We start from the raw sequence: 12,683 nt of genomic DNA on the forward strand, positions 1-12,683 counted from the left end.
TCTGACTGAGGACACCCATGGCCCCACTTTTCTACTCTTTGCTCATGAGGCTCCTACTTTGCTTTCAAAGGGACCTGATAAACAGAACATGTGCTGGAGGAAGTTTCTGTCATGTGAGTACTCAAATTACATGACCAACAGTTAAAGGAACCAGAAAGGTTTAACCTAGAGAAGACTTAAGGGAGGCTAAATGTCTGTCACCAAACTTCTGATGGGCTAAACTGGAGACGAACATGGAAAGGGTGCTTGGGATAGATGGGCCTAGAGGCAGGAACTAAGAGAGGAAGTTAGGATAGACATGGCTTTATGTAAGGAAGAACTTTCTAACATAGCCAGAGCAAAATGAAATGAACTATTTCAAAGAAGTCCCTTAACTTGAAACGCTTGTTCAATCAGACACGGAGGACTGACCATTTGGTAAGGAAGCTGCAGGGGGAGTTTTAGCATTCAGTGGAGATTTGATCATATGGTTGCTAAGATCCCTTCTTAACCAGAGATTCTACAATACTCTGAAAATAAAACTTTACCTACGTAAAATATGTAGCTCCAGATACAAGAAAATAAAAGTGATTAGTGTGAAAAAGAACAAAAAGCTTTAAAAATTCTACAGTAAATGAGAAAATACTAATTATATGACTCAAGGCATGTTTTCCTAGATAATTCTAGCTATTCAGTTTATTTATCTGGCCTAGTTCTCAAATTTGTCAGTACATCTGAAAACTCGCTTTCCTGGGCCAAATCTGGAAAGCTCTGATTTAGCAGATCTGGGCAAGCTGTAATTTTTAAAAATTCCTCTTGGTGATTCTGATGCTCAAGTAATTTGGGGGGGGGGGGGCACTGAAAACCTAGACTTCCCTAGTACTTATATTTTGTATAAGAAATATTTATGTATGTATGTATCTGTGTCATGCTTGAAAAAAACTTAATAATGATTCTAATCAATCTGTTAATATTTAAGGCCACTGTAGTTTAATATTTAAGCGGCTATGCAGGGAACAAATTCTACTTCAGTATTCAAAGCTCTAACAGCTTAGAACATAACAATTAAAAAGATCACATCTCTGGCTATACAACTTTTAATATAATGAATAGATCTTTACTACTTTTTTCAGGATTTCTATCTTAGAATGTTACAAAAAGTAATGACATTCCTTCCTCAACAAATAACAGAAAAAAAATCAAGAAAATGGATGTTATTCACACATACATACATTCTAACTTAAAAACCTTCTTTTATTCTCAAGTTCCCACTTGGATTGGCAAAGTCTCAGAAAATGCAAAAAGAAATCATTCCCTGTTAAAGCTCATTAAGAGCTGACTAGTATTAATAAAAAACTGTTTGTGGGGATAGTATATAAATTGACATTCAATTTCTTAAAATTACAAATATTGATACTTAAATGATTCCTCAATCCTTTATGTTCAACTTACATGAGTGTTTTTTAATTGTTTTTATAAATCTAATACATTTTTTTAAATTGTTTTAAAAAAATTTTTTTTTTTTTTTAATTTATGATAGTCACACAGAGAGAGAGAGAGAGAGAGAGGCAGAGACACAGGCAGAGGGAGAAGCAGGCTCCAGGCAGGGAGCCCGACATGGGACTCGATCCTGGGTCTCCAGGATCACTGCGCTGGGCTGAAGGCGGCGCTAAACCGCTGAGCTACCTAGGCTGCCCTAAAAATGTTTTTTTTTAATTTTTTTTTTATTTTTTTATTTGTTTTTATTTTTATTTATTTATGATAGTCACAGAGAGATAGAGAGAGAGGCAGAGACACAGGCAGAGGGAGAAGCAGGCTCCATGCACCGGGAGCCCGACGTGGGATTCGATCCCGGGTCTCCAGGATCGCGCCCTGGGCCAAAGGCAGGCGCCAAACCGCTGCGCCACCCAGGGATCCCCTAAAAATGTTTTTAAGGAAGCTCTTTGCACTTAGTCAATTAAATTCAAGGTGGTCAATTTTAACGTAATAAAAATGGCCTTATTAAATCATTGATTAAATTTTGATTCTCTCCATATACAAAGAAGGGGATTCTTTTCAAGATTGGTGGTAATTTTAAAGCATTTCTAAGTATACACTATAGGAATGAAGTCCTTTCCAGGAGTATGGTAAGAGGTCCTAGTTGTCATAAAGCTCCTTCCTTGTCTGTTCTCATAAAGAGCTTTGGAGAGAACATGACAGAACTCCCATCATCCAACACCCTTTGACTCAGAAGATAAATCCATTGTCTGTGACTTTCTGGACTTTGAAGCAAATGGCTTCTAAGACTTGTCTTGTCTAAGGCTTGACTCCCCTCCTCTCCCAGAGGATGCTCAGACATCCTAAAAGAAGAGGGGAAGAAGAAAGAGACGGGTCTGCAGTAAATTTCCTGTAGAGTGAAGGCCAGTGATCACTGAAGATTTGGAAGGCATTATGAATTGAACAAAGGAACCTATAATACAAACACATCCAGATCCAAAAGATTGGGACTAAATATATGTTAGCTGACATTATTTGTATTTCCTGAATTTGTTAAACATGGAAAGTCATTTTGCTGAAAATAATTCTTACATAGACTTTCCGTTAATTGATGTAAAAGTGATGAGAGTGTATTTATCAGGAAATCTAATACAAAAGTCCTTTTACTTGGTTTCTTGCTATCTGGCAGGTTACCACATGCATCTCATAGTGAAAATGGTCATGACTGACAATGAACTGATCTTTCAGATAATGCTGAATTTTAATCAATGTTTACCAGAGGGGAGAAGAGAGCCTTACCAGATTCTAAATGAAAACTGAAAATGGAAAGCTTCTGAATGAACCCCTCTGATGCACATACAATTCCTTTCAATTATGGTTTTGACAGGTCAAATATTTTTAAAACCTCTCCTTGAGTAGGAAGAAATGTCCTACTTACATATGCACAAGACTATGAGAAAAAGGAGGTATGTGGCCATTTCCCGTAAAACACTTTTAAGATACTTCTCTCGGCTGGTGTTGCTTTCTTCCATGAGTCTCGTTCCCCAGAGACCTTTAAAATAATAATGAAAAATATGATATTTTATTTTTAAAAATCTCATGAATGGCAAAGAAAAAACATAAAATAAATAGTAATAAATAACAGTAAGATAAATAAACCTTTAAGGGGGATTCTCCTTTATTTATTTTTTTGCATGCTCTGAATGTAACTAAGAAATTGTTTTAGCAGGAGTGTCTTTTATTTAAGAATGCATCAGCTTCTACTGTCCCTCCAGACGTGCCTAACGTAAGGCGGCAATCTGATCATTGTCCAAACTCCCAATCTCATCAGAAAATGTTTTAGTAAAAATTTATAAAGAGAATAGGAAATGAGGACACCCTAGAAGAACATATTAAATAACTGTGCACACATCTGCTCTTCCTGTGTGGGAGAGGACACAACCTGGCAATTATCCTATTACTAAACCTAGTTAGGACATGATGTAACTTAATGGCACATGATACCTTTTGGATCACCCCTGATTAAAAGAAAGCCTGGCTGGAGCATCATTTTACTATGGAGACATCCATAAAACTTCTAGCATGGTGGCATGAAATCTTGCTACTCTGTACCCATCCTTCTCCTTTAAGACATTTAGTGCTTAGCTTAGCAGATTTAAAAAATGCTAATTAACATATGATCTTTAAATTAAAAGCAACCATCATCCAACTTCTCTCTCTCTTTGGAGAAAGAAAAAAATCAGCAACCATGTTCCATATTTCAGCAGATGGAAAAAGTGTTGGGCTGGCTGAGCAGGGATGACATAACCCTCCGTGAGCTTGCTGGAGGCAGTTACTGCAGTTCTGGACTCGCTCAGCACAGACATGGTGGCCATCCAAAACCCCCATTAATGAACACTGTGGTAAAATCACATTGCTGGTTACTTGGAAGAGCCTTCATGTGTTCCAAAAAAGACAAACTTCGCAATCCTTTCACTTAGATTAGGTCGGGTATGAATGGCAGCCAACCTGGCCCCAGCATCCTGCCTCATACTTTTATTCCACAGACTTTAACCCCTTTGATCCTTGAAAATCACCCAGCCACTTAAGCTACCATCAAGCCACACAGAGAAAAGGGAAAAAATGGTCTAGGCTTTTACTCCATAGAGAGGACTCCATCACCAGTGTTTATGTATTTTTTAAGTCTTATAATAATATGTTAATACTACTCCTAAATTTGAGTATTTCATTTCCTTTTCTTTTTCTCTCCCAAATTTCCTTTAGGAAAATCAGCATCTGAATTCAAAGACACTGTGTTACGCATCATAGGTTTCAGCACACGGAAAGTAGAGCATGACTTATGACCAGGTTTGCTTCTGCCAAGATCTGGTAGTTGTCAGGGAATTACTCACTCAGAAGAAATGCAGCAAGCAGAATGTTTGTTCACTGAAACTCTATCATATTTAAAAATTATTATAAATTTAGATGACATGGAAAATTACCACTCAGAATAACACAGAGGCAGCCAAATATTAGGCTCAGTAGCCCTGGATGCAATCACACTATTTCTTTGGTTATATTTCATTTGAAGACCAGGTCTCAAATATACACATAAGTAGAGATTACTGGTCTCTTTATCATCAGGAAAGACTGTTGTCTTGCCTCACTTGGTCAGTGATTTCACTCTTTCCCATGGTTTATAAACAATCGTGAACCAAGGAGTAGTCATGGTTCTTAATATTTAAAATGGTACTGCTTGACCTATAAATAGAAAAACCAAACTCCCAACAAATTTTATTGAAGCTAAACATGCAATGGTCTATGGCAATTTGAGCTCTCAAATGAAACATTTCAAGTAAAAAGAAACAAAGTCCCCTTATTACTATTTTTATATAATATACTTTATGCATTCCATTGACTTTTTCCTAATTAGTCTATCTACTTCCTCAAAATTTCATCCAATTTCCCCACTGGGTGTATATGTAAGGTCTGTCTGAGGACACAGGGACCTCTTTACATTCTGATGGCTGAGAAATGGCTACTTTTACAAATAGAAAAAATTGCTGACCTATAAGTAACTACTTCCCATATTTAGCAGAGCTGATTAAAAAAAAAGAATGGTTAAAGTCACAGCTCACATCCAAAATGGCAGCATTGTTCAAAATCAATTGTTGTCTTTTCCCATAATTGTCCTCAGTGGAGGCGGTACATGCCCAGCATTTCAGGCACTCACACTCAGTACAGAAAAGTGTCTCCAGCTGTTAGGGAGAATATGATATGAAGGGGACACCAGACAATATCCAGCTTCTCTCATGTTAAAGAAGTTGTTTGGGCAATGCCAGAGCCCAAAGTTGGAGTATTTCATGTAAACAGTGTATATTCCCCTGGGCAGTGGTACTTATGAATATGAATGTAGAGAAACTCTGAGATGGATAATCCAAAACACAAAAGATGTCTCAAATATAAGTAATCGTGAAAAAATGCCATTTCTGCAACTATTTTATTCAAATACTTCCACAACTATTTTCATTTTGTAATATATAAAAAAAAAAAAATGACAGAATGATATAATGAAGCCCTAAGTACCTCTCACTCAGCTTCAACAATTATCAACTCAATACCAAACTTGATTATCTAAACCCTCACCCACTCCTTCCCAATTTGAAACTAATTCCAGCTACTGTAATCATTTCATCTTGAATAATTCAGTTCCATGGTTAAAAGATTCAGTGTGGCTCATGTGCCCTCCCACTAACACTGTCCCATCTGAAGTACACTAAACCCCCATGACTCATTGATCATGACAAGGTACAACATGGAATTCTGGAATCAATTGTGTTGAGGGCTTGGTCACATATGAACTGTGAGACCTTGTCTATCGTCATGAGCCTCCATTTCCTCAGCTGAAAATGGGATAAGAGTGCCTCTTTGTGGGATTGCTCTGGGAATTAAAAGCACATAGAGTACTTGGAGGAGGTCTGTCTATAGCTCCAGAAACAGGTACAACTCTGAAAAATGTCCTACTTCTGACATCTAGCTAGTCTCAATTTCAGAACAGTGTAAACACCCAAATCCATATGAACTTTGATTTCCCTGTGAATAGCCCAACCACATTCTCACTGCATTTATATAATGAAAGAATTCTGGGTGGTTTTTTTGTTTTTGTTTTTGTTTTTTTTTTTTTGGTGCTCTGACATATGTGGGTCTTGTCTAGGAAGACAAACACAATCCTTCCAAATACTTATTTGAATTTGCAGGGCCATCTTTATAAAGGGAAGTGACTTTTTACTATTATTGGCCCATTTAATACAGAATATTCAGCTGCTACCTTCTATGTTATTGACTCCTGGATCTTAAATTCTTCAGTCAGTCATCTCCTGAGGCACAGACAAGCAGATGCCATAGCCTACAGCCAGTTCCACCTGCGTATTCTATAGACAGTTCATACTCACATGCCCTACACTGAGATATTTTCTTTGTCTAGAAACCTTCTTGCCCTGTTTGGGTTGATGGTATCAAGCCAGAAACATGGGTTTCATCCTAGGACAGGCCCTTCCCTTACATGGAGCTGGTCCACAATTCTGATGGCTTGACTGTCTGCCATCCAGCTTCCTTCTAACCCAGCTCCCATGCCTTCGCTGCACCCTTTGTCTCCAAGCTAGCCCTCTTCTGGCCTATTCTCCCACCACCAAGCACGATCCTCCGCTTTCTCTACATTCTTGATAGGATCATCTGCAGTTTGACATATGACCAGATCAGCCCCCTTCTTAAAGTCCCCACGAGCTCTAACTTTGTAGAGGAAAAAGTACCAATAAGCTACAGGCTTGCTAGGTCTGTCTTCTGCTATTTTCTCTCCTTCAATTCCCCCCTCATCCTTCAAAATACTAACTCAGTGTTCACTTCCTCTGAACCTCCTCTGAGTAGAGCTGGTCCTTTCCTCTCTGGGCCCTTCCCATCCCTGGGACCCTGCACTGCAATTATTTACTTACAACTGTTTCCCCTACTAAACTGAGCTCCTTGAGAGTTCGGACCTCGTATTATTCATCTCTGTATCCCCAGTACGCACCACAAAAAAACTCTCACAAATGTTTGTTGATGCACAAATTCTGTTACTGCCATAACCTTGCCACATATCCCACAGTAGCAACTCTCCCTCAAAAAAAATCCCCACAGGCAAAATCTTGTTTGTTCAAAATTATAGTGCAAATAAACAAAAGAAAGGGAAGAAGTGATGGAGTGAGGTTTGGATTAAAAATGAAAGGAAAGTCACAATAGTCAAAAGGTGGAAGCAACCCATTCGTTCATCAATTGAAAAATAGATAAACAAAATGTGTTGTATACATATAATGGAATATTATCCACTTATCAAAGGGAATGAAATTTGTATATATGCTACAACATCGATAAACCTTGAAAATACTTATTTCACTAAGTGAAATAAGCCAGACACTAAAGGATAAATACTGCATGATTCCACTAATATGATGTACCTATATTAGAAAAATTCACAGAGACAGAAAGTAGAACAGAAGTTACCAAGAGCAGGGGAATGAATAGTGGTAATGGGTATATGACACAGTTTGAAATGATGAAACAGTTCTGGAAATGGAGAGTGATGATACAACATAGTGAATGGGAGAGGAGGTATCTATTAGTTACAACAGCTTAGCCCACCTTGACCAATACAGCCAGTACTTTAGGATTTCTCCAGGAAAACAAAACCCCAAAATCCCAAGCATAGATGTTTAAAGTAACAATCAGGAAATTATTTTACCAAGTTGATACATCCATAGAACACACTCAATTCTAGAAATTTAGAAAATTGATAACTCATGTAAAACATCAAATTTTATTTCTGCACTAAAAAGGGTTTGCTAAGAAAAAAGTAAACAAGATTATAGGGGATATCATTAAGTTTAGGGACAACCTTTAAATCCTTCAGCCATCCTCCCCTTCCTTGGGTCAGACCTTCACCACTTCTTCACTGGCTGTCTCCTACATGGTCTTCCTGCCTCTCTTCCCTGCACAGCACACTGCCTTCTGATACTCCCTTTCTGCATGATTCTGGTCCTGTTAAAAATTTGCAACTGCTTCCTAATACTTAGGAATATATTCTCAATTCCTCGGCTGGACAGGGTGTTTCCTATAACCAGGCCTCAAACACTACTTCGTTTTACTCCTGCTAAGGGGATAGATCTATAAACAGCAAAAATGACTCTTTGTATCCAACTTGGATGTATGTCATTAAAGAACAACACCGAGTATACTGAAGCTAGAAAAGACTTTGGAGATCAGGTTCAAGCCCTCCATTTTACAAATGAGGAACTGAGGCCCAGGAAATCTCAGTGAGTTGCATAAAATCATGAAGGCAGAAAGACCTCCAGGGAAGCTCCTGACCACTGATTCCAAGCTTGAGTAATCTCTCCTACCTTTAGAAATTGCAAATTACTTTCTGTTCTGATCCTAGGGTACTGCGTATATAATGCATGCAAGATTTTTGTCGTGGGTATCCCATAAGGGGGAAAAGTCACAACTCATTCATGGTTACTGATTTTACTTTTCTTGGTTTCTGTCCATAGGAAAAGGTTCATGAAGGTGCTATTTCAGGTTTTTTTTTTTCTTTCTTTCTTTCTTTTTTTTTTTGTGGGGTCGGGGAAACACCTGGTACAGTGCTAATTTCATAGTAGCAGCTAATTAAAAAAAAAAAGAACACAGCAGCTGCTAAATCGTTCAACAAATGTCACTTGTTTAATAAGCGATATGTTTAAAATTTTAGTACATTTAATAAAATAAAATTTATTCTAAAATTTTCTAAAATTAACAAGTTCCCAAGCCTCTTCTCCTACTAATTAGACCATTGAAAAAGTTTGACTAAAAGTTCACTACAAGCTTATATATATATATATATATATATATACACTGTAAGTTTTTTGAAAAAAATTTTGAAGAAATACATTTGTATATACACTCATATAATAAAGATATATATTTCATTTCATTATATTCTATTATTAAGTTTATTCAAACAAGGCTAAATGTGTTATCAAATGCTTAAACTGAGTTAAAAGGATCATGACTTATTATTATTCCCTGACTTATCACCTGGGTTCTTTGTACAAGATTTGCAAATCTGACAGGGAAGAGTGGGGAGCAGAAACGTTCAAAAGAACTGAGAATGGAAACTCTTAAGAGCGGAGATTAAAATAATTTTAATGCTCTTAAGCAAATGCAACTCTTTCCCAAGGATGCCTCAGACAAAACTTTGCAAAAACACGATCCTCTCTGCTCCTGGAAAATCTGTGTCCTCTAAACAGGCACTGGCAAATTTGAAAATTCCTTTCCTGCCTTTGGAAAGTTGGGTGCACTGAACTCTGACACATGTACACACAGCTGGTATCTGGTGACTTCACTGGGCTGTTAGAATTTCAAAGAACACTAATGTAGCTATTTAAAAAACACACTACCAAGTTTTTTAAACAATGTAACTTTTTCTTTGCAACTGTTTTAGGAAAATGCCTAGATTAGCAATGGCTAATTAGCTGTTTTCATAGACATTATTTTGTTCTGCTGTGGTGTACTCAACAGCCTGCTCTCCCTCCAACAACCACACACATCACCAAAACAGTATCAGGGACAACTCGGTGACACTTGTCCCACAACTTGGGTGACACTACGGTCGCCCTTTCCAGAATGGAATGAGGGGCCTCAGGGCTTCCAGACCGTGGACGACCCCCATCTACAGCTGCAATCTCCTTCAGCTGTATCTGAAGTTCCTTTCCTTTCCCCCCTACAGGAAAAGTGTCTTCGGAGGTGCCCTTGCGTTCTAATACGGCTTGACACGCAAATACACAGGTAAAAAAATACGCCGACGCGTCTTTCAAGGGGAAGGTACCCATAGGTTCGCACGAACCAGGGCGCGGTGGAAACGCCCCCGCGGGGCCGGAAGTGGAGCGCAGGCGGCGGAGGTGGGTGCGCCCTTGGGGGCAGGCCGGGGCGCCGCGGCGCTGCGAGGGGGCGCCCGGAGAGCCCGAGCGCGGGGGCTCCCGCGGCGCCCGCAGCCCGCAGCCCCGCAGCCCCCGCAGCCCCGCATTGCTCTTACCTCGCAGCCCCTCATTGCTCTTACCCCGCAGCCCCGCAGCCCCCGCAGCCCCGCTGTGCTCTTACCCCGCAGCCCCCGCAGCCCCGCATTGCTCTTACCCCGCAGCCCCCGCAGCCCCGCATTGCTCTTACCCCGCAGCCCCCGCAGCCCCGCATTGCTCTTACCCCGCAGCCCCCGCAGCCCCGCAGCCCCCGCAGCCCCGCTGTGCTCTTACCCCGCAGCCCCGCTGTGCTCTTACCCCGCAGCCCCCGCAGCCCCGCATTGCTCTTACCCCGCAGCCCCCGCAGCCCCGCATTGCTCTTACCCCGCAGCCCCCGCAGCCCCCGCAGCCCCGCATTGCTCTTACCCCGCAGCCCCGCAGCCCCGCAGCCCCCGCAGCCCCGCTGTGCTCTTACCTCGCAGCCCGCGAACCAGCCGCTCGGCCCAGGCCACTCGCGGCGGCCGCCCGTCCAGGGCGAGGGGGAGGTGGCGGTGCCGCGGGTCCCCGCCGCCGGCCGGGCTGGGGCTCGGCGGGCCCGGGTCCTCTCGCCGGCGCCGCCTGCCGCTCGGGGGGCCCGAGCCGTGGAAGCCCCCCAGGCCCCGGGCGCGGCCGCCCCCCGAGCTCCCGGCCGACGAGGCGGCCGACCTGCGGCTGCCCGGGCGCCACTCCACGTCCATCTCCACCACCATGCCTCCTTCCTCCCCCTCCACCTCCTCCTCCTCCTCCTCCTCGGCCTCGAAGCCGGGGTTGTCGCGGCTCCACGCCTGGCGCGAGCACGACGAGAGCGGCGGGGAGGGCGACGCCGAGGCTCCGGCCGGGGGGTCCCGCGCGGCCGCCTGCCGGAGACGCTCCATCTCCATCTCCATCTCCAGGCCCCTCGGCTCGCGGAGGCCGCCCGCAGCGGCCAGGCCCGCGCCCCCGGCAGCGCCGCCAGCCAGCAGGCGGCCGGGGCGCGCGGCTCGGGCTGCGGGCGGCCGCCTCGGGTCCCCGGGCTGCTGCGGCTGCACGCGGCTCGAGTTCGGCATCGCGGTCACTGGCGCCCGGCGCGCCCCCGCCCCGCGCCCCGGCCGGCGCAGCCCGCCGCAGAAGCCATGTTCTCTCCCGGCCGGGCCCGCCGCCTCCTGCGCCCGCCCCCGGCCTCCCGCCGCCCCGCGGCCCGCCCCCGGCCTCCCCGCCGCCCCGCGGCCCGCCTCCCGCCTCCCGCCTCCCGCCGCTCGGCCTCGCCTCCCTCGCCCGGCCCGGCGGCCGCGGCGCGCTGCAGGGGGAGGCGCGAGGGCGCCGCCCCGCGGACGGCGCGGTCGGGAGCGAGCGGGGGAGGGGGCGGGCGGAGCGGGGGGCGGGGCGGAGCGGGGGAGGGGGCGGGGCGGGGGAGGGGCCCGGCCGGAGGGACTCGCTGTCCCGCGCGCTCGCCTGCGGGCCCCGCGCTTCGGGGGGGGTCGCCGCCTGCGCGCCGCTGCCAGTGCTGGGGGCTCCGTCAGCCGCCAGCCGCTTCGGCCTCGATTTGCCCAAGTGCAAACCCATTTTGTGAGACGCTGTGTGCGGGCGGCACGCAGCCTGCGCTGGGCTGCGGCGGGGGCGAAGAAGCCTTCGCTGGAAAACCAGCAACCCACTATTAATGCTGATGTCCTTGGCCTTTGGCGGCTCCCTAGTCCCCTCTTCTGCTTTTTTTGGGGGGGGGGGATGGTCTCTTTGACCTTTGGTCGGCTCCTCTCTCCACCCATCGTGCAGACCCCACAGATTCCGTTCCGGAGCTCGGGGATCGCTGGTGCTGAGCGCGAGCCCATCCCCTCCCCGCTGGCGCCTGGGCTCTGGCCTCAGTCACAGTCCCACGTCAGCCCCGGGGCCAGACCTTCCTTCCCACTCTACCGAGCCCGAGCCCGTGCAGTGCGATGCTCTGCGATTGTCTCAGACTTAAGCTATCCCAAATTAACCTATCCCAAATTAAATATCCACTCCCCTCCTCCTTTAAGCCTGCGTCACCTCCTCTGCAGCCAGTTGAAACCTGGCTCATGGCTGTTCTCCTTACTTCCCAAGCTATGCTTCTCCTCATCTCTCTATATTCTTCTCCTACACCTCATCCCCCTAAATCTTGTTACTTCTGCCCCACACAGCTCTCTGGTCTCTGTTTCTCATCCCTGTTGTCAGTGAGTTAGCCCAGGACCCTTAGTCTGTGTTTTCTTTGATTCTTCGTTATAACTGCAAACCTGTCAATTCCATCTCCATTCTCCACTTCAAGGTCCAGCATGCCCAAATTGTATTCAGGACCCAAGTTGTTCCTGTCACACTGATGCTTAGATACCTCTGGGGGCTTCCAACAGCTCAAAAGATAAAATTTAATTTCCTTAGGTAGACTTAGTAAGTTTTCTTCATCTGCCCTTGTTTTTGTTTGCTAGGGCTGCCATAAAGGAATGGCCACAGGCTGGGTGGCTTCAACAACAGAACTTTATTTTTTCTTAATTCTAGAGGTTGAAAGTCAGAGATCAAAAAAAAAAAAAAAAAAAAAAAAGAAAGTCAGAGATCAAGATGTTGGCAGGAGGGGGCACTGGGGTGGCTCAGTGGTTGAGCATCTGCCTTTGGCTCAGGTCATAATCCCAGGGTCGTGGGATCAAGTGGCACATAGGGCTCCCAGAGAGGAGCTTGCTTCTCCCTCTGCCTCTGTCTCTGCTTCTC

The 12,683-nt window shown here is 44.9% G+C and overlaps 1 protein-coding gene across 1 annotated transcript in view; it reads right to left on the reverse strand.

The window, feature by feature from the left end:
* The window catches only part of PKD2 (polycystin 2, transient receptor potential cation channel), a 54,237-nt gene extending 43,114 nt beyond the window's left edge, over positions 1-11,123 (reverse strand). The window contains exons 1-2 of the mRNA XM_072754953.1: positions 10,429-11,123; positions 2,894-3,007 (exon numbers count right to left, since the gene is read on the reverse strand). Coding sequence (XP_072611054.1) covers positions 2,894-3,007; positions 10,429-11,038 — 724 coding nt within the window. The 5' untranslated portion in view covers positions 11,039-11,123. The remainder of the gene's footprint in view (positions 1-2,893; positions 3,008-10,428) is intronic.
* Positions 11,124-12,683: the final 1,560 nt, after the last annotated feature.

Source organism: Vulpes vulpes, chromosome 4 (genome assembly GCF_048418805.1).
Source record: "Vulpes vulpes isolate BD-2025 chromosome 4, VulVul3, whole genome shotgun sequence".
Lineage (NCBI taxonomy): Eukaryota > Metazoa > Chordata > Mammalia > Carnivora > Canidae > Vulpes > Vulpes vulpes.